General features: G+C 52.1%; 1 protein-coding gene across 1 annotated transcript in view; it reads right to left on the reverse strand.

The window, feature by feature from the left end:
• MYO18B (myosin XVIIIB) overlaps window positions 1-22,513 on the reverse strand; it is a 239,894-nt gene that overhangs the window by 164,056 nt on the left and 53,325 nt on the right. Inside the window, exons 12-17 of the mRNA XM_021703505.2 lie at window positions 19,173-19,346; window positions 15,977-16,067; window positions 14,089-14,281; window positions 10,366-10,446; window positions 8,200-8,347; window positions 894-1,053 (exon numbers count right to left, since the gene is read on the reverse strand). Of these exons, the coding sequence (XP_021559180.2) occupies window positions 894-1,053; window positions 8,200-8,347; window positions 10,366-10,446; window positions 14,089-14,281; window positions 15,977-16,067; window positions 19,173-19,346 (847 nt within the window). The remainder of the gene's footprint in view (window positions 1-893; window positions 1,054-8,199; window positions 8,348-10,365; window positions 10,447-14,088; window positions 14,282-15,976; window positions 16,068-19,172; window positions 19,347-22,513) is intronic.

Here is a 22,513-nt window from a genome sequence, read left to right on the forward strand (position 1 = left end):
CCCCGTTGGGGGGGGGCGGGGGTGGGGTTGACGCCGCCCCCCCCCCCCCCCCCCCCCCCCCCGCTGTTCGGGTGGCCCCCTCCCCCCCCCCCCCCCCCCCCGCCGCTTGATCTCCTTTCAGGAGCTGCATACCCTTGAACCCTCCTGCATACAGGCTTTCCTATCGACTCGGACCATCATGTGCCGAGAACTTCGGCAAGGACCACGTACGTAGACCCAAGTGGATCCCAGTGCTGCCACTCTTTTGCTGTGTGATCAAAGGAGGGCCACTTCACCGACTGGGGCCTCAGTGTTCCCACCTGTGAAATGGCGCTAAGGAGGCAGCGTTGTTGTAAGGATTAGCAAGATACTTATGGAGCGTTTATCCTGATGTTGGGCACACTGCCGTGGGTGGTCAGTAAGTGTCTCCTCCCCCTTCCCACGCCCCCCAGCTCCTCCCTGGTGCTCTCAGCTTCTCTCTGGTGTCCTAGCTCTGCCCCTGCATGGTTCCAGCAGCGAAGCAGGGAGGATCAGCGCATACACCCACAGAAGCATTTTCCAGGAGCTGTGGCCCACAAGCCGCGCTTGCTGCTAGCACTTTCTGAGCAGAGCTGTCAGAGAAAGCAGTGTGCTTTTTTTTTTTTGACACCACAAAACGTTATCGCTTTCGTTTTATGACGCCCTAGTCCTAGGATGTCCATAAAATCGTTCCAGTCACATCATCTTCCAGATACTTAATGAAAGGCAAGCAGCCAAAGTTAAGAAGTCTTGGCTTTTTGGCGTTTGTGCCGCGCTGGCCCCAGGGGCCCATCGGATCTGAGGGATGGGGCTGCTGGACAGACCCTCCCTCGCTGAGTCATTGGGATGGCGTGGCCCCGGTGGGGAGGCCAGTCCCTATCCCAGGCCAGGCTCACCTTTTTGACTGCTGCAGCACCTGGGGGGCGTCCAGGGCCGAGAGGTTGGGCTTGGCTCTGTGGAGCCAGCCCATGAGGTCGTAGCGCACAGGGTCCTGTCCCAGCTGGTGGAAGATCTCGAACTGGAGGGGCTGCTCACAGGACCGGAGGGCAGAGGTCCCTGAAAGCGGACATAGCATGTAAGTGTTGGGGTACGTGGGGGGACACTCCATAATCGCTTGGCATCACCAAAAACACACTTTTTCCACTTAAATATGTTTCCGGAGATCCAAAGCTAACAGTTCTGGGCACCTACCTCTCTTCCCTGTACGCATGTCTGAGCATCATTTCCAACATAGAACCGAGTCCTCCTTGCTTTCTTAAACACAGGATACCTGTTTCCCCACATACCATCAGTACAGACGATCTTCATGATTTTTGCCATACCCAAGTACCACCTGGGTTGTTACTTAATATTTTTTTTAAATCGACAAACATTTATCAACAGGTAAGATCCATTTATAAAGAAGCGTGTCATGGTAGGTTGGGTGTGCATGCTGTATTTTCCGATACTCGTGGAAATAAATACATAATCATTAAATATTTTGCAAATATTTGTGTGCCACCAAAAATTGTCTTGAATGGTACCAACCAAAGAAATGCACAGCAGAGGGGCGCCTGGATGGCTCAGTTGGTTAAGCGTCTGCCTTCGGCTCAGGTCATGATCTCAGGGTCCTGGGATCCAGCCCCACGTCAGGCTCCCTGTTCAGCGTGGAGTCTGCTTCTCTCTCTGTCCCTCCCCCTGCTCGTGGTCTCTCTTTCTCTCTCTCTGTCTCTCTCTCTCTCTCAAATAAATAAAATCATTTTTATAAATAAATAAACAAATAAATGCACAGCATACTCTTGGGAGACTCCGACACACACTCGGTTGCAAGGGACAGGACAGGAGAAAAGAAGGGGCTTGGAGCTTCGAGAGCAGGCCTGCGTTCAAATCCTGACACCACCACTTACCACTGTGTGGCAGGGGCCAAGCCTCTTCCATCTCTGACCCTCAGTCTCTTCCTCCGTAAAATGTGAATTATACGTACCTCCCAGGGTGGCACAAAACTTAAAGGAGATAACGTGCGTAAAATATGCTAGCGTAGTGCCCAGACCCTTGGTTGTCACTCAGTAAGCCCGAGTGGGCGTCACAGTCTTTTCTTGCATTCAACCTTGTGCCAGTGTCTGGAGCCACAAACGTTTATGTCCGTATCCCTAACACCAGCACGGTGCCTGGTACACGAATGGAGTCTGGAAGTGCTTGTGGAAGGGAGGGAAGGAAGGGAGGAAGGAAGAGAGGAATCCTGGTCATCAATCATATCACTCTAATTGCAGTGATGCTCTCGGGTTGAGTAATGGCCCCAGATCAGTTACTCTCAGGAGCGGTAGTACTGTTTTGGTTCTTGTCTGTTTTCTGCAATTCTATGAGTTCCCATCTTCCTACTGTCAATGCACCAGTGCATTCTAGGGTCCTGAGTCCTTCCCTCAAATGCGAATTTGCCACCTCTCTGCTGCAGGGAGTCCAGAGACCAGAAAGCCTCATTTCTTGGAACTCCGTACGCAGCAAATGCCATCTGGGAGTCTGTGGGCTTCTGGTGCGTGAGGGACATGGGTCCTGCCATGGGTGTGTCTTCTTGGAGGTCCTTTGTGGTCAATACCCAGGGCTGACCGAAGTTACCAGCAAGGGACACTTCTGGTGAAGTAAAGTATCCCTTTGTCCAGCTCTTCCATGAGGCCTTCGGAGCCCGCAGTCCCCACCCTCAAAGGGCCACCTTCCAACGAAAGCAAGGTGACAAAGTGGCCGCCTGCCTTGGCATGTCCGTCCACGCTGCCCGCACGATGTCCGCGCTGTTTGCATGGCCGCCTCCTTGCCCTGGATTAGAAGTGGCTTGAGGGCAGCGACCATGTTCCCGCATCATTATGTCTCGCAGCCAGCACAGAGCTGGGCTCTGAATGAGGACCCTGGGAGCATTTGGGGAGGGGGGACTGAAGGCAAGAGAGAAGAAAGGACGTCCACGTGGGCTAAGCCCCAGCCGGCCTCTGCTGGACACACGGCCATGCCTGAGGTCCCCTGATCCCGCTCTGGTCTGTGAAGTGAGTGTCCGTGGGCTGGTTTTCTAGAAGGTGACACTGAGCTTCGGAGATGAGCCCCCTTGGCTGAAGTGGCATAGCATACAGGGACAGAGCCGGGATGAGCACACAGGTCTGCCGACCCAAAGCCTGTGTTCATCCCCGGTGGTGGCCTGACACACGGAGGCATCCCATTTCCCAGGAACAGCCCGGGGAGACCACTCCCAGGCTCCCAGGGCGTCTGCTCGGCCCTCTTGCGCTCCCCTTTCTTCGGCAGGTGGTTTCAACCACAGTTTTGTTCATCCAAGCATTTCACGGACAACGTTTGCTCTCAGGAGCCCCATGGAAACAGCTCGAATCAGAGCCTGACCCAGTATTCCTGTCTCGTGACTCTGCATCATCACCTCTCCCAGGAGCCTGACACCCCCAGATGGGGGTAGGGGCTTCTGGGGCCCCAGTGACCCCGGCAACCCCCCTCTACGTCTGCCCTGCAGATGCCTGTCGCCTGCCTGTCCACTGGGCCTGGGTCCCTTGGGAGCGGCCCGCCGGCCCAGCAGAGACACTTAGTGGAGAAGTAACAGCAAGCACTGGGGTCGCCAGAAAGCCCCTCATGTTCTGCCTGATGGAACATTCTCATTAACTCAGAGCTAATCAGAAAGCCCTGGAGACAAAAGATCTTTTTTTTTTAACCAAAATATCTGAATTAACGGGTCTCTCTCTGTCGGGCCAGGACAAAGGATATCACAGTCTCTCTCCTGGGAACGGACAACGTCAGAGCATCCCTCTCAGGGTGTCTGGGATTGGCAGGTCGGGCCTCACAGGAGAAGGAGAAGAGGGAGACACGGATCTCGCCAGACCCCCTCCTGCCCCAACCACGCCCTCCCTGATGCCTTCTCCTTCTGAGCCTCCTGTATCATTTGCTTAAGTCAGGATCCAGGAAACATTCCATCCGAGAAATCCATTTTGTTTGATTCTGGATCATGGGGTTTTCCCATATTCATCTATTCTGTATCAAGGATGAACTGGAGCCTTCTCCAGACCAGAGCATTGTGGGGCGGAGGGGGTGGGGGGCAGCCAGTGTTGCCCTCACGAGCAGATGTTCCCGTGAGGACACACGCGTGCCGTCTGGCGTGAGGGCTGCAGGGGAGGCGGGAAAAGCAGGGGTAAGGGAGAAGGGGGTGCAGGTCGGAAGAAGGCATTATTTTTCACTAGGTGAAAGGCAGGCTCCCGAGACCCAAAGGTGGTGAGGGAGCCAGTCATGCGGAAACGTGGCAGAAGAGCATTCCAGGCAGAGGGAACTGCCAGTGTGAGGGCCCTGAGGCGGGAGCATGCTCAGTGGGTTTGAGGAGCGGCCAAGAGAGCAGTGTGACTGGAACAGTGACTGGAACAGAGTGAGGGAGGAGAGAAGAAGGGCAAATGGCAGACGTCCACGGAGGCCTGGCTATGCCCAGGCACAGGGGAGAGAGCAGAGAAGGAGACAGAGGCTTGCCCGGCGCCCTCCATGGTCACACAGGGTAGCCGGGGGGATGGGGAAGAGGCAAGTGGATAACCAAACGTTCCAGAGCCCGAGATGCCCCTGAAGGAAGTAACGAGGGAGTCAGGATGGGTCCGCAGGGCTGCAGAGGGGACGGCTTCAGACAGGGGTCTGCAGGGTCTCTGAGGAGGAGCCCTCTGTGCACAAAGGTGAGGGAGGAGGACTCGGATGTGCGTCCATACATTAGCTCATCCGTCCTCACACAAGCCCCCTGAGGGAGGTGTTACCATTATTACCATTTTACAGACGGGGGAGGTGACTTCCCAGAAGCCACAGGCCTTGCACTTAAGCAGTGGGACTGGGATGCAGCCCAGATCTCTGGGGTACAAAGCTTGGGTAAGCTTTTCATAGCTCTGTCTCCTGGCGTCACGTGAATCTGAGGGACGCTCTTCCTCGGCCCCACAAAGCCACTCCCATGCCCTGGGGTCATGCTCTGAATACAGGGCCCACGTTCAGAGCCCAGAGAAGGGTGGTGGGTCTGCGTGGCCTGTGCGGAGAGGACTCCCAGGCTCGGCACTAGCTCTGTACTCAGTTGCCTCCAGGGTCGATAAGCCACCTGGCTTCTCAGGGACCCCACTGTGCGTGGGGTGCAGTAGAACCCACAATCCGAGGCTCAGACTAAGAGCTCCACTAAGAGCCATTCTCTCTGCCCCTCCTTCTTGTTCACCAGCCGGCCAAGGGGCAGATGTATTTCAGAGAACAGAGGTGACCTTGGGAGAACAGAGGTGATTGTGGCCAGGAGTCAGTCAAGCATGAGGACCCTGCAGGGTGAGGGCAGTCCAGGGCTGCATCGTGACCTGCCTGGGCCCTCGGCCCTTCTGCCTTCATGGGCCCCTTCTTCCGTTCAAACATATATGGATTAAAAAAAGTTATATTTCATGACGATATTGATATCCGGGCAAGTAATATTAGTAATACTTAAGTACACTCTATTAGTCTGCTATGGCTGCCATACCTGGGGGTCCCCTAGCTTGGTGGGGGGCGGCTTAAACAACAGAAATGTATTTTCTTAAAGTTCTGGAGGCTGGAAGCCCGAGGTCAAGGTGTGGGCAAGGTTGGTCTCCTGTGAGGCCTCCCTCCTGGGCTTGGAGCTGGCTGCCTTCTCCCCGCCTTTTTGCTCTGCGCACGTCTGAGTCCTGATGTCTTCTGGTAAGGACACCAGTCGTATGAAATTAGGATGCACCACAATGACCTCGCCTAACCTTAATGACCGTTCTAAAGACCCTCTCTCCAAATACAAACGCAGTCACATTCTGAACTTCTGGAGGCCAGGACTGCAACACGTGGATTTGAGGTGGGATCCAAGTCAGCCCAGAACATTCATACATACATATGTATAAACATCCATACGCACGTACATATATAGACAGGTATACATATACATCGTATTTGACCTGAAAGTTCATTTTTTTCTCTGCTTGTAACAAAAATTAAAACAGTTGCATGGGCCTCTAAAAGCGCTGGGCGTGGCAAAGTTGGCCCCGGGCCAGCCACTGCAGGGCCAAATCCTCTGGGACTAATTTGGGTACCAGTGCCCTGAGCTTGCTCCAGGGAAAGCGGCCGGAACCCTCGGATGCTTCCACTGCTTCTGCTCCGAAAATCTGGTCCTGATGCGAATGCAGGAAGGCCCCGTGAACGTCCGGGACAGAGGCCTTGGCAGGTCCCTTTGGGGTACAGGCTTTTGCCGTCGCCAGCCCAGCGGACAGCAGCAAAGAGAGCCATCACGCGTCTTTCTCCACACCTTCTCCCAGTTTCCCATACACTACTCCAAGTGGACGTTTGCCCCAAATATTCCATCAAAATGGCACTCATCTCAGCTGCCACTGACCTCTTCGTGTCCAAATCAATGGCTACTTCTCAGCCACGCCTCACCTGAGAGGTCAGGGAGGCCGGTACCCTCCCTCCGCTTGTGGCTTCCTTCCTACCCCCTGGCCACCCCTCCTCGGTTGCATTTCCTGGTCACTGGCCTCATCCCTGCGCCTTGACATTGGAATGTCCCGGGGCTGACTGCTGGGCCATTGTCTCTGCCAACCTGGATTCCCTGAGTGATCTCAACCAGAATTGTGGACCCCAACCTTCTTACAGATTTCCTCATTTTATCATCCATCTCCTTTGCTAGAATGTCAGCCCCACGGAGGCGGAGATATTTGTCTTGTTCGGGATGTATCTCGCGGCCCAGGACAGCGGTTGCCATGTTAGGTGCTCAGTAAATACTGCTGAATGAATGAGCCACACCAGCGGGGACCTGGAAGATCTCAAAGCGAAATCTGCCTTCAGAGAAGTCTCAGGGCATCTGGGTGGAGTTGGGCAGCCGGGGGTGGGTCACAAGAGATTCTAATCCAGATAGAGATTGTTTTGCATCTGCCTGCTGACACCCTCTGGGTGATCTTAGACCTCTCTACAAGCATCTTTCTGGAGCTCAGTGTCCTCACCTTGGGGGGTAAGAATACCAACCACCAGACAGGTGACAGAATTCGATTAGACAGCGTACATGAAGCTCTGAGCTCAGTGCCAAGTGTGGAGAATGGACAGCATTCCTCCAACTCCTTAACTGACGGGGACAATATTCTTCATCACCATCAACAGCCCTGTGCTCATCGATCAGCCCTCATGACACTCCGCAGCCGGTAACAAAGCTAATACCTCTCTCACCCAATCATTGTCACAGAAATCCTGGCGAAATCATCAATCAATCATTTATTGATCGATGATCAGTGTAGGCCCCCCCCCCTCCGGCACTGTGTGAGCACTCCACCTGGGGCTACTCGAGGTTTGCTCAGCGTCGCCATTGGTGAAGCACAGATAGCCGGACTTGAACTTGGAGCTCAACGAAGCCAAAGCCCAGGACCTCCAACCTCGTGGTTCCATCCGGATGTCTCCATCTCTCCTCTCGATGCCCCCTCCCCCCAGTCCAGCCCATCGCCAAGTGCTGTGGCTGCATACTCCCGGAGTCCGGCCACCTCCTCTCTCACCTCCCAGACCACCTTCCTCACCACCGCTTGCAGGAACTTTCCAGAACGTGAATCTGACCATACCTCCTGCTGCCTAGAATCCTTCATGGCTTCTCAGAGCTCTAGGGTTGAAACAAATGTTTTTTCGTGTGGCCCACAAGTGGGCCTTCGACGGTTTGAGCCCAGACAACATCTCCGACTTTGCCGTCCCGCACTGCGTCTCCTCTTCTCTGGCACATTTCCCTGCACGCCTCTCCCCCAGGCCCCCTGGCTCCCGGAGGAATTCGGTCTGCCTGATGCACCGTCAAGCGCTAGGGTCTGTCATCTTGGGGTCAAACACAGACGGGCTCATCTGTTAGCTTGTCCACACTCCCCCCACGTCCTCCCCCGACAAGCATGTGAGCCCCATCCGGCTGGCTCGCCCCTGCGTAGCATGGTGCCCGGCACACAGTAGCCTGTCAATACATTTGTTGACTGCACTGATCATCGATCAATAAATGATTGATTGATGATTAGTAAATAACTGATTAATTGATTAAATTGATAAATTTCATTCGCTGGTAAATGAATGAAAGCACACACAGGCATATGCACAGACATCTGTCACTCAGACCCCCCCCCCGCCTCTTGCAGGCCTTGTCAGGGCTTTCTCTGCAGCAGACAAGGACAGATTCCACCTCCCAGGCTGGACTCAGCACTCTTCTCCCTTCATCCTTCAACCTGACTCCCTTACCTTCGGCCCCAGCGCCTTTCTTCTCAAAGGCCGCACGGAGACGCTCGAGCACCACGCTATCACTGGAACCCTCCACCCGGACCTCCTCGTCCAAGAGCCAGAAAAGGCCCCTGGCGTCCTCTGCACCTCCAACGGCTGGTAAGCGGACCTGGCAGAAAATCCAGGATCACTGTGGAGCCCTGATTCCCCGACCGAGGCCAGTCCTGGGCTTCTCTTCCCACCTCTGGGAGTCGGGGCATCTGAGTCCCCGGCATCACGACTCAGACACGCCAGCCCGAAGCCGTGCTCCCAACGCACCCCCAGACTCCCGGTGTGGAAACCCCAGAACTGTTACAACCCCTCAGTTTTAGGAGGTCCGAATCCAGCCTCTGTCCTCACATCCTGTGTGACCTTGGGTCACTTACTGCACCACTAGGAGCCTCATTTCCTTTTATGTAAAATGCAGACTGACAATACCTTCCTCAGGTAGTGGGGAATTAACAAGGGAAAGCACTCTATAAATTACACATTCTAGCTACACACCCCAGGCTGTGTGTATTTGTACACAGCTAAAGATCAAAGGAGTGAGTTCATCCGTATCACTTCTTAGAAGTCTATGTTTTTTTAAACTAAGATCTTAAGGTGGGAGGGGAGAGTGCCCAAAGAATGTTCTAGAGGAGAAGGTGAACTAGGTTCAATAGCGTAGACACGGAATTTGAAATCTAGCCACGAGCTTTAGAAACCATCCAGGTAACTCTGAAGTTTTGTTTCTGGCAACCAGAGAGGCCTGGAGAAGCTAAGTGGCTCGTCCAAGGGCCCACAGGGACTTGGCATCACCCAAAATGGCACCAAGTGTTTATGGAGGAAATGTGTGTGGTGCATGGGGTGGTCAGCTGTCCCTTGGTGACTGGGACTCAGGGACTTCCCAGGACATGAGGATTTCAGCTCGGAAGGCAGCAAAGTCTCTTGGCAACCCAGAATAGTTGGGCACCCGAACTGGGAAATATTGGCCCGCCCCCCTCAGAGGCCCAGAGCATACAAGGGACACATACAGGGTCACATGGAGAGCCACAGGGGCAGAACGGGGACCGGATCCCAGATATCCTGAGGCTTCACCTTGCCTTTCTTTATGGGGTTGACACTGACAGCCAGCCCATCCTCAGAAGGTAGCCCTTCCCAGCCACTGCCCAAGCATCCAGGGGACCCCGTGGCCCCTCCATCGTCCCATTGCCCGGGTCGTCCCTTCCAGCTGCCTCTTCTGGGTCAGGAAGCACGACGGGGTGGGGGGTGCCAAGGAGAAGCATAAACAGGCAATGACCGGCAGGGCTCACGGACAAGGCAGCTTTGCAGGGACAGGTGCAGGCCTCTAGGAGCCAAGAGAAGGCTCGGAAGAGACGGCCAAGGGTGGCCGACAGGAGACAAAGAATGAGAAAAGTGGCAGCCTGGGGTATCCCATGGCAGGAGAAACATGTGACCTGTGGACCAAGCACCATGCCCCGGTGCTCTGGGTGCCAGATCTCGTAAACATTCACAACCATCCCAGGGCATGCTATCGTTCCCACTTTAGAGACGGGAAAAAAACAAGACTGAGAGAGGCGAAGGGATGTACTCAAAGTCACCGACATTAGACCTGAACCTGGCAAGTCAAGCGAAATGGTTCAGGGCCATCCTGAGAGACGGCTGAGCAGAGGTGCAGGTCTGGGGTCGGCCCAGTGGATTCTTGGGATGGGGAAAGTAAAGACTTGGGTATCTCCCCACACTAAAGCCCGTAAATGCGTGGATCCCCCCACCGCCCCCCATTCTCCATCCCCCAGTGGCCCCTATTCTCCCAGTCTCTGCGGACATAGCATCTGCGTCTGAACGCCTGACCTTCCCAGGCAAGATACCACTGGGCACGGGCCCCGAGCCCCCTCAGCTCACCGTGGGCTGCCAGGTGGGGTGCCTGTTAAGCCAGTCTCGGACATCAGGCATGGAGGGGGTTGTCAACCTGAGGGGGTTTGGAGATTCGTTGCCCAGGCCACACCCTTGGATCAGGCTGGGAGCGGATCACCAGCTTCAGGGTCTTTAACAATCCCTGGGTGATTCCAAGGGCAGACAGCACTGACAACTTGCAGCTTAAGACATCTGGGATGTCAAAGCAAAGCCTTGTGGTGTCTGAGAGCCTGGGTTTGCTGGGCCCCACATTACCTGGGAAGGGTTCTGGTCCACCACAGCCACCGTGGTCCCGGGGGAAGGCTCCGGGAGATCAAAGGGCACGGGAATACCTTCCTGGAAAGTCATAGAAGTTCCAGATTAGTTCCTTCCATGAGCCGAACAGGGTGGAAAACTTTCGGAGGAGAAAAGAGAAGTGAGGACTTTCACCTCCCCTTAACCTTCTTTTTTATTATTATCATTTTTAAAATATTCTTTTAAGTAAGCTCTACCCCCAGCGCAAGGCTCGAACTCACGACCCCGAGATCAAGAGTGGCACGCTCCATCGACTGAGCCAGCCAGGCGCCCCGTATTATTTTTTTAATTGTGGTAAAATACCCACGGCATAAAAATCTACCTTTTTATGCGTCATGCAGTTAGTAGCATTAAATTCACTCACATGCTCTGCACCTGTCACCACTTCCCCACTCCCAGAACTTGTCCGCCTTGCAACACTGAAACTCTGTCCCCATTACACACGGACTCCCCGTTCCCCTCCTCCTCCTCCAGCCCCTGGCAACCACCGTTCCACTTTCTGTCTCTATGAATTTGACTGCTCTTAAGTGTCTCATGCGAGTGGAGTCATATAGGGTTCATCCTTTTGTGACTGGCTATTGCACTCCCTACAACGTCCTCGAGGTTCATCCATGGTGCGGATGGGTCAGAATTTCCTCCTCTTTGTGGCTGAATAATAGCTTGTTGTGTGGACAGATCACATCTGTTTACACTCGCATCCCCCCAGTGGACGCTCAGGTCGCTTCTACCCTTTGGCTATTGTGAGTAAAGCTGCCGTAAGCCTAGGTGTACAGGTATCTCTTCAAGACCCGGCTTTCAACTCTTTCGGGGAGATACCCAGAGGTAAGATTGCTGGATCATAGGGTAATTCTATTTTTCTTTTTTCAGACAAACAGCATACTGTTTTTCATAGCGGCTGCACTGTTTTATATTCCCACCGGCAAGGCACACGGGTTCCAATTTCTCCACATCCCCGCCAATGCTTGCTGTTTTCTGGGTTGTTTTTTTTTGTTTTGTTTTGTTTTGTTTATCATCACCATTCTACAGGGTATGAAGTGGTATCTCAATGTTTTGATTTTATTTCCCTAAATTTCCGGTGCTTATTGGCCATTTGTCTTATTTTTGGAAAAAAAATCTATATTCAAATCCTTTGCCTTTTTCCCAATCAGGCTGTTTGTTAGTCTGTATCATCACCCCTTAGCCTTTGGATGAGAAGAAAGGGTACGGACCAACATTCCAATAACATCCTGACATCGCTCATCCTGCTGGCTCATCAGCAATCATGGTGAGAGCTTTGTCAGGAGCTAACAACCATTCAGTCCAAACTTTGCTCGTATTTACTGAGTAACTAATGAGGGCTGGGCTGAGCACTGGGTGCTGGAGGCAGCAAGCACAAGCTATGGTTAATGACAGTCGCCATCCAAAAGTCATCAGAAATGTCCAGGCAAGGCTATGCATGGAGATGTCCGTCACAGTGCTGTTTACAAGAGTGTAATCGTGGAAATCACCCAGATGCGCAAAGGAGGGTTGAGACAGCATTGGAGGTAACCCGTGAAATGAACGGTTACTAAAAGTTGCCAGTGGAATGAGAACACGGGAATAGCATCATGCTGTGAGGAAAACAGTAGACAACAAAATCGTGTATAGGAAAGGATCGGAAATCTGCAGAGAAGACAATATATGGACAGTTAAGTGGTATTAAGGTACAGACAGCAGTAACAGTGCTTGCCTGTGGGCGGTGGGGCTAAAGGAGGTTATGTTTTCTGCTTACGGATGTTTCTATGTACTTTCCAGGGTTTTTTTTAAGATTTTATTTATTTATTTGACAGAGACACAGCGAGAGAGGGAACACAAGCAGGGGGAGTGGGAGAGGGAGAAGCAGGCTTCCCGCTGAGCAGGGAGCCCGATGCGGGGCTCGATCCCAGGACCCTGAGATCATGACCTGAGCCAAAGGCAAATGCCTAATGACCGAGCCACCCAGGCGCCCCTACTTTCCAGTTTTTTAATAGAGAACATGTATTGCTTTGAACATCAGAAATAAGCGAAATAGGGGTGTCTGGGTCGTGAAGTTAGTTAAGCGCCTGACTCTTGGTTTCGGTTCAGGTCATGATCTCAGGGTCTGGGGACCGAGCCCCACGTCAGGTTCTGTGCTGGGTTTGGAGCCTGCTTAAGATTCTCTCTCCTTCTGCCCCTCTCCCACCTCTCTTTCTCTCCCTTTCTAAAAACAACCAAAAAGAAAACATTCTCTCCCCTTCTGTTTATTCTCACTCTTGCAATTTCTCCCATCAAAAAGTGGAACCTATTTCCCCACCCCTTGAGTCAGGGCTCAGCCCTGGACTTGTCAGACCCACTGAATACAGAAGGGACATCACCAGTTCCAAGTCTAGGACTCAAGGGGCCCCACATGCTCGTGCTCGTCTCTTGGAGACCTGCCCAGCCCCAGGAGAACAGCCTGGGCTAGTCTGCTAGACGATAGGACAGTCCTGGCGCACAGATGAGTCATCCCAGCCAAGGCCTGCCCGGATCCACTCATGGCCAGCTGACCCCCAGACACAGGCAAGAGCCAGCCGGCACCATCAGAACCACCTACCCGCCCTGAATCTGCCCACAGACACAAGAGCTGGCTCAGCCAAGCCCAGAGAACTGCCCAGACAACCCAATGTAAGCAATAACAAAAGGTAGTATCTAAAGCCACTATGTTTTGGGGTACTTCAGTATCTAGCATTATTGTGGCAATTGATAGATGATACAGGAATATTGCTACTTCTATTTTACATGTGATAGAATCAGGGATCAGAGAGGGTGAGTGACTTTCTTGAGGCCACACAGCCAATAAGTGATACAGTTAAAGTCGGACCCCAGGACTCATCATCAATGTCACTTGTTTGAGATTTATCCACGTTGATGCTTTCATGTTTCTTGCTGTGCAAGCTCTAACCAAAAAAAAAAAACAACCATAATTTCAATACCCATTATCTTCTTGATAAACAGATGGCCATTTCCAACATCTTGCAGGAGTCAAAGCGGCCCCCTTCAGAGAGAAAGAAGGGAGTAGGTAGGATGGGGCCGTCCTGGGTGCTGGCAGCATTCCACTTTTCCCCTGGGCGGGGGCAGGTGCGTGAGTATGTTCATTTGGATAAATTCATTGGGCTGTACGCTACTGGTGTGTGCATTTTCTGGGCAAGTGTAATATTTCCATTTAAGTTTTTTTAAAACAAGAGAAGGCTGGAACGTGTCTACCCGTGTTTCCAGGTTCGTGCTCCCAGTGTCTGGAGGGTAGCTCCTAGGAGAGAAGTGCATCTAGGGCTTTGTTAGGTATTGCCACCCCAGGATCCAAAGGCCGGGCAAACCCTCCCATCCAGAATTTTCACCCACCCCCAGAGCATGAAGGGCTTTCCACGGGGAAGATGCAAGCCACGTGGGAGGAGGAGCATTCAGCTGGGGCAAAGTGGGCGAGGAGGAACAGGTCACCCTAATGAGGGGACCCGCCGGGGAAGCAAGGCCTGGGGAGCCCCAAGTTCCCTGGGAGAACTGTAGGGAGCCGTGCATGGAGGCAGGGGAGCGGCAGAGAGCTGGGGAGCCTGGAGTTAGGGTTTCGTTCAGTGGCGGGCCAAACGGGATGAAGCCAAGGGTGACTGAAGGACCTGACCATTCCCCCCCACCCCCGCCAGCCGGCCTCCCGCCCTCCACGGAGCCCAGGCCTACCTGCCGGTACTGCTCCAGGGTGGACATGAAAGTCCGCTGGTAGAAAAGCAGCTGCAGGCGCTCATGAGCGTAATTGTGGCCCAGCTCCTCGAAGGTGGCAGCCCGGTCCTTGCACTGGTGCCGCGGGTTCTGGAAGCCCGGAGAGTCCACCACCATGATGGAGGCCATGGAGAGGTGGTGGGAAGAGAAGGACCTGGGGAGAGATGGGGGAGGCCTCAAGACCACGTGGAATCTTAGAGCCCAGCTGGCCCAAGCCTCCCACCCCACCATCGCAGATACGGCGAAACTGAGGCCGCACGCTGGGTGGGTGTGGGGATCCAGTAGATCTGGCGCCAAAATGAGGCTCACCACTTACAGGCTGTGTGGCCTGGGACAAGTTACTCAACCTCTCTGAGCTAAGGTTTCCCCAACTGTTAAATGAGGATTCTTTCAAGCCCCCACCGCCTTGCATCATTTTGATGAATCTGTCAGGGTGGAGAGAGAAGGGATTATTGGCGTCAACATGCAGGAGTTGAGAGCTGTTGGAGACGATCCCACGAGGGCTCCGACCCTCCCTCTGCAACAGAGGGCCTGTGTGTCTTGGGAGAGCTACCCAACCTCTCTGGGCCTCAGCCGGGAAAGGGTCAAGGATGGCCACAACCCAGAAGGTTGCCAGGAGGGCTGGAGGTGATGAGACATCCAGGCTCCGAGGGCCAGGTTGGCGGTGGGGTTCGTGCTCAGTAAAGGTGGCCTGACATTATGATTATTATCACGATCGGCCCTATGCTCTGCAGGCTGCTTATTTCAACCTTAGCTCTTCTGCACGACCTGCCAAGGTTTTCCTTCTGTATCAGGGGGCCAAGAAGATCAGCCACCACACATGCATGCGTGAAAACTGTCAGTTAATGCTCAGAAAGCCAGGCGTCTACGAGAGGCTTGTAGGTGCTAGGAGAGTGGGTTCAGCATCAGCGAGATGCAGTTTAAAGGATGCGATGAAGCAGCCGCCCTCTGTGGGCTGAGGCAGCTTCTTTCGCCAGCGGTTCATTTCCCACTCCCAGTACGCCTTCCTCTAAGCACGCATGACCCCTTTGGTTTCTAGACACTGTGTCTGTGGCCTCAGATGGTAATTGCTCCAGTGATAGGAGAGCAGGCAGATTCCGTGTCCCAGGGTCATCCGAGAGCCCCAGCTGCCCTGTCGCTCCGCACCAGCCTCAGCCCGGCTAACAGGATGTCGGAAGCCTCATGATGCCTCCCGCCTTCGGGGAGGAGGGTGGGAAGCCCTTACGGTGATAGACATCCAGCTCCCGGCCGCTGCAGCCTGGTAGGTGCATTTCAGAGACACATCCTGGCTCCCTCCAGAACCAGACCCTGGCTGTACCCCACCCTCCGCAGAAAATTTTAAAAAGAAATGGACCAGAGCGGTGTGGCAGGTTATTCAGGCAAACGTGAAGGTGTGAGGTGGGAGCCCAGCACTGTAACTGCCTTCCAGCCCCACCTCTCTGCGCTTCCGTTAGCTCAGCTGTAAAATGGGCTGATGTGCAGAGTCAATGATGCAAGACCAGTGAAACCAGGAGCACCGGCCATTGTTTTACTTTAGCGGGGGAGGGGGGGGGCAAATTGTTTGCTTTCATTGTCAGTGGTTTATGATCGCTATCAGGAAGAATTGTTTATATACATTATCTCTTTTAATCTCTCGCCATGGCCCTGGGGGACAGAGCTCTTTTGCAGGTGCAGAAGGGGAGGTCAGAGAGCTGAACTGATTTGCCTTCGGCTGCCAAAGGGGGAATTTAAACCCAGCACTACTACCCAGCTCAAAAGCTCACTCTTCCCCGGCCCCCCCCCAAAAACCCCACTGTGCTAAAGTGCCCAGTGCTTGGGCTCATTTGTGTATCTGCAGAAGAGTCGTTACCTGTTGATGAGTGAGACAATAACTGCAAAGAGCTCTTGGTACAGGCCCGAGGCCATCCCCTCCACACACTCTGCACCGGTCATCTTGAGCCCTGGAGAGGGAGAGAAGGAAGGGTGGATATCGGTGGTCAGGACCTTGCCTGGGGCCAAGGACAACACTCCCCAGGCATTGCTGCTGGCCTCAGAGAAACCCCCTCCCTCCATACATCCCTCCACTGCTGAAATGATGTACCCACGCTCTTAGAATCAAGTTCAAGTGTCTTATCAGGACAGACCCGGTTCTGTGTCACCTGGCCCTACCTCTTCTCCAACAAGCGCTCCTGCTCATCCCTCGGGGATCAATCCAATGTCACCTCCTCAGGGGAGCCTGCCCTGATTACCACCCCTATTAAGCCAATTCCCAGTCCTACCTTGCTCCTTTTTCTTTAATTAGTTTTTGACTAGAGTATGACTGACATACCAAAAGCCCTACTTACCTATTTAATGTATACATCCTGATGAGCCTGAAGATAAGTATAGGTCACCGGGACAATACCCTAAGCCTGTCAACTCTAAGAGTTTCCTCCCTCCTTCTCTGTGCCTAAGTGTGTGATTAGAACACTTCACATAAGATCTACCCTCTAAAAAGAATTTTCAGTGTACAATACAGCATGGTAACCAGCAGCTCTATGCTGCGCAGTGGACATACTCATCCACTGGTCGTCTTATTCATCTACTTATTCATCGGTGTTCTAGGGTTTATTCATCTTGCACAAAAGAAACTATCTACCCTTCCATCATTCTCTCCCATTTTCCCCCCTCCCTTCAGCCCTGGGCAACACCGCTCTGCTCTCTGCTTCTATGAGTGTGACTGTTTTAGATCTCACATATAAATGGGGACATGAAGTAGATCATTCAGTCGTAAAAAAGAAAATCCAGCCATTCCCTACAATGTGGATGAACACAGAGAACGTTAGGCTACGTGAAACAGGCCAGACACAGACGGACAAAGCCTCCCTGCCTTTACAGCACTGAGCTCAGTATATTTTTACTTGTGGAGTTAGCTGTTAACAACAGCGCCCCCCTCCCCGAACTGGCGCCAGGCTGGGAACAACCCGAGGATGGGGACCACGTTGGCTCCCAAACCCCCAATGCCTGGCACATAGTAGGCACTCGGATAATGTTTGTTCTTCCCCCTTTCTGGAGGGAAATTTGGCAGTTCTGTGTCAGAAGCTATAAAATGTTCATATGCTTGGACTTAATAATTTCATTCTTGGGCTTTTATCCTAATGAAATATTCAGAGAAACAAAGATTTCTGGGTACATACGTTCTCCCGATTGTTGATTAAATTGGATGAAAATTGCTTTTTTTTTTTTAAACAACCTGAATATCCAACAATAGCAAATGGGTTAGATAATTTGTAGTCCGTACAAAGGAGTGCTTAAAACCAGGCATAAACGCGTACTGAATGAGCGGGGGAAAGCGCCTACCTGTCACGTTAGGAGGAATAAAAATGCTTCACAAACGATTAATATAGTCATGGTCTCAGTTTTGTTTAAACACACACACACGGCCCCTTAAAATAGCCAGCCTTGATGAGGGTGCATGGAACAAAGCAGAGTGAGAATTTGGGAGGGGCGGGTCAGATCGGAAATCCTGACCCTTTGGTGCTGGTTCCATCCCCAGAATCAGAAACATGATTTTCACATCTTCAGTGGGGCTGGAGACACAGTCCTGCTTGTACATTCCAGGCAGCCCCCTGTGGCCCCATAGCACTTCCCCTCCCTCTGGTAGCTCCACCCCCAACCTGGGCGGTTGCTAGGCAACCCACAGCCTCTCAGCATGTCTCCTAAGCCTGCTGGTCCCCTGTCTGCTTCTCAACTACCCTTGATACCTTGGCCTGAGAGGTAATTAGTGTTAATATCTGAATGTGAGTGCAAGCATGCTCATTTATCTGTGCACGTCTGTGTGTCTCCTGCAGTGTGTGCCTGTGTGGTGTGTATACCTGCCTGTGTGGTGTGTGTCCATGGACATGTGGTGTGTGTGTTCTATGTGTATGATTGTGGGGCGTGTGCGTGTGTTTCAGAGAGGAGGAGGAACTGTAAGCCGACTACAGCTCATACCTGGACCTAGAAGCAAACAAAAGGCTAGTGGCTTCCCAGCGACATTAGCCACCAAGCTGAGATCCCTAGAGTGGAGCAGCTCTGAGGACCTCAGGGGCCTCTAAGAGATGAGCCCCAAAACCATGGTTCAAAACACTGCGACTAATGCCAGACTCTGCAGTCTCTGGGACAGTCACTTTTAGTTCTCAGAGACTCCTGGGGCTCCGGGAGGTCCCTCTGCCCTCACCTCCTGCAGCCAAGGCATCTAGCTGGTGGCGGTTGCAGATTTGGGACCCGGCAGATCACACTCCAGCGGGTGCCATACAAAGCCCTTTGGCTTCCCCCCACATCAATTCAAAGCACTCCTGTTCCTCCAGCCACCTAGGCTAAAATCCTAGAAGCTGTCCTGATCCCTCTTTTCCCATCCACCCCGCCCCCAGGCCCATGCTATCATCTCTACATGTGAAGCAGACCTTGAACATGTCCCTCCCATCCCAGCTCCACCACCACGTCCTTGTGCAACAACCAGTATCTCACTAGGCAACCTGTGTAGGTTCCTGCATGGCCTCCCTTCTCCCACCCATTCCCCAGGCTTCCCCTTAGCTAAGCCATTCGAAGAATAAGTCAAATCATGGCATTCCCTGCCTATGCCTTTGCATGGTTTCTCATGGGTCTAGCATAAAAACTCTAGTTTGCAGAGTCCTACATGAGCTGACCACCCTCCACCCTTCATCTACTGGCCTCATCTACTAGCCTCCCAGCCCCTCTAGCCATCCAGCCTTATTTCTGTGCCTCAAACTGGAAGGCCAGCCTTCCTTGGACAAGATAGGGGCTCAACAATGGAAAAGTGTTGGCCCCTTGGCACTGCTCACAGTGTCCCCTCTCCATAGCACAGGGTGCCCTCCCAGGTTTCAGCAGAACCTTCAGGACCCTGGACAGCGCCAGTTGGCCACAAGCCCTGTGCAGGTAGGAACCAAGTCCACTTCTGCCCACAGGGGCCTCCCTTGCACCTAGAAGGTCTGCATATAGCAGGTCCTGATGAGTAGGTGAAGGCGTGTTGGAGCGTCTGATGGCCTGGCCCAGGGGGGAACCCAGACCACCCAGAGAAACAGCACCTGAGCTGGTCTCCTCTTCCTCAAGGCCCCGTCGGCTCGGCCCAGATGTCACTTGCTCGATGATCTGTCGCAAGTGGTGCTTGAAGGTGGCCGTGTTCAGCTCCTCGTACTCACAGCCCAAGGCCTCAGCTGCGTGGTTTGCCCACTCAAACCGCATGAACTGCTTCCGGCCCACTGCAAGAGGGACACAGCAGAAGTATGGTGGTGAGGTCCTGGGAATGGAGTGGGTGGGCTCCCAAGAGGACCTCAGGGGTCTCACCACTGCCCACCCTCTGGACTACCCCCCCTCAGCAGGGAGCCGCAACACCCGGCCTGGACAGGGGTCAGGTTTCCCAAGAGACATGCTTATCCTACTTCCTCATAATTTGCATTGTTCACTTTTTCAGAACAATTAAAATGATCACATGGACCCTCTAAATGTGGAATTGTGGAACTGATAGTAAAAGTGTAATCTGTCCACTCACGTATCCACCTACCTATCCATCCACCCATCCACTATCCCCTCCTGCCCACTTACCTATCCATTCAACTACCCACCCAGCCACTCACACAACCATCTCACCACCCACCCATTTACTCAAAACACACTTGTTGAGCTCCTACTATGTGACAAGAAGTGCACCACTGGGAAATCAATGATGAGCAAGACAGACAAGGTGCCTGTCCTCATGGAGCTTACGAACTATTGAGGTTAGAGTAAGACAATAAACAAGTAAACAAATGGATGAATAAGATAAATTCAGGTGATAATATTGTCAAGTTTTTCCCCTTAAGGAGAAAATAAAAACAAGAGATGAGGTCAAGAGAAACTGAGAGCATCCGTGTGGATCCATGGTTGTCAGAGAGGGCTCTATCTGAGGATGTGATATCTGAACTGGGTTATGAAAGGTGAGAAGGAGGTGGCTACCTAAAGAACCAAGGAAGAGCTTTAGAAAACTGTACTAGAGTATCATGCCAACTATGTAAATCATTCTAAAGTGTTGTAAAATAAAATACTAAGGGGCGCCCGGGTGGCTCAGTCGGTTGAACGTCCAACTCTTGATCTCAGCTCAGGTCATGATCTCAGGGTTGTGAGATCGAGCCCCACATCAGGCTCCACACTGAGTGTGGAGTCTGCTTAAGATTCTCTCTCTCTCCCTCTGCCCCCCCACCTTGCTCGCTCTCTCTCTTAAATAAACAAGTAAATAACTAAAATAGTAAAAAGGAAATATATCCAAATATTAACAGTCCTAGCTGGATAAGGGGATTTTGTATTTTCTAAATTTTCTGCAGGGGTTGTGTCTTAATTTTGTAATCCAAATAAAAAATTAATGGCTGATTAAAACAAATAATGGTGCTATCCTTAAAGAATCTCCTCCCATTGTTTATCTTCCCATAAACGTGTTTCCTTCTTTGAAATAAAAATCACAACTGCCAACAGATTTCTCAATCCAACAGAAAGAGGTCAGAAGGGCCCGGTTCTTCAAGAAGACATCTTGAAGAAGCAGCCTTGTTTAAGGCAAAATTAGACATTTGGACAAAGACTTTATGTGGAACTCGCTACTCAAGGGAAAGGAGCTCTGGCCCCAGGGTTACTGAGGGTCCACAAATTGCCATGCTTATTGACATCCTCCTCGGTGCCAGTCACTCAGCACTGATCTCACAAGAGAGGTTTCCCATTTTACAGATGATAACACTGAGTCTCGGGGAGGTAACACAGTTAATAAAAAGTGCTGCCACTTGCAAAAATGATGAAGAACGTGATGATGGCGGTGATGAAAGCAGTCACCACTCACTGACCCTATTTTATTCAACATGTCACCTTTGTGCAGCTCATAGCTTCTGGAGTCAGAAAGCCTGCATCTGAGTCCCAGGTGTGACAGGTGAAAAAATCAGTACATGCATGGTAGCTGTGATTACTTCTTATCATCATCATCATCATCATTATCATGAAATCTTCACAAAGGTCCTAGAAAGCAGTCTTGTCATTCCCATTTTACAGATGAGAAAACTGACTTAAGAGACATCACCAGAAATCAGATGGACACTAAGTACTAGAACTACTATTTCACCAAAATCAACCCGTCAAATACCATTTTTAGGACATTTGCCGTATCTTTGTGACCCTAGATCAGACTTTCTTTAAAATGGACTTACCTTTTTCACTTAACTAAATACGTTGTGAAAGGAAATGTTATAGCATTATCTTAAATGAGAACCCAACTGTTGGAGGGAGCCATTGAGAGTATGTGACCGCCCATTGACCTTCAGGCTGGCCCCAGGACAACAGGTGACTCCTCACCCCCTCCCATGTGAAACGGACATTCTGCCCACCTTTGCCCAGCAAGAGCCATCTTCAAGTAGGAGCCTTGAGTGAGGAAGTTGTTGTTGAGACCATCTGGACTATGTGACTCTGTGTAAACTTTTAAGATTGTGGGTGGGTGTGGAAATGTACAGGGCTGGCCAGTGGAGGCAAGGTTCATATGTAAGTTTCCTTGCTTATTACACCTGCTGCCTACCCATCGGGAGTGGTCTGCCGCTTTCTTTGACCTCCCCTTTCCCTCCATGAGGGGGGGGCCAGTTTGCAAACCAACACCATTATCACTTGTCACAAACAGAAAGGAGAAATAAATACAATATGAGCACAAAAGTATCTTTAGATTCTAATTAGATACAGTTACCTGGGAGCAGGACGTCTGCCCTCTCACTTTTTGTGTTTTTTTTAAAAGATTTTATTTATTTATTCGACAGAGACAGAGAGGGAACACAAGCAGGGGGAGTGAGAGAGGGAGAAGCAGGCTTTCCGCGGAGCAGGGAGCCCGATGCGGGGCTTGATCCCAGGACCCTGGGACCATGACCTGAGCCGAAGGCAGACGCTTAACGACTGAGCACCCAGGCCATGTTTGCCCTCTCTTTGTCAAAATGCAAGATTAGAGAGTATTCGAGATTTTAAAGACGGCTAGCCCTGAATGAGACTTCTTTCTTCCTGTGTTGGGGGTTGGAAGGGAATTAAATAAGAGATAATGTTCTAGATGGGCGATGTCCTGTCGCTCTCCTGACCTGTCAACCTTCTTCCGCCACTCTCCAAAATATTCCTCCCACCCTCTGCCTACAGTGATCTTCTGTACCTCACTGAGCTGGGGAGAAGTCAGAAAGGGAATTGGCAATGGCCCTGAAAAGAGGAGCAGTGAACGGCCTCAACCTGACTCTAAATCCTGCCTGACAAGGGGGATATTTCCCAGTGTGCTCGCTGAGCAGCATCTTGCTGGGGAAATCCAGGGAGCACACAGGGAGCTCTGCCAGGAAAATGCATTTTTTGCTTCCAGTTCCCTGAAGGCTGACTGGTGCACAAGATCCAACCC

Source organism: Neomonachus schauinslandi, chromosome 14, assembly GCF_002201575.2.
Source record: "Neomonachus schauinslandi chromosome 14, ASM220157v2, whole genome shotgun sequence".
Classification (NCBI taxonomy): domain Eukaryota; kingdom Metazoa; phylum Chordata; class Mammalia; order Carnivora; family Phocidae; genus Neomonachus; species Neomonachus schauinslandi.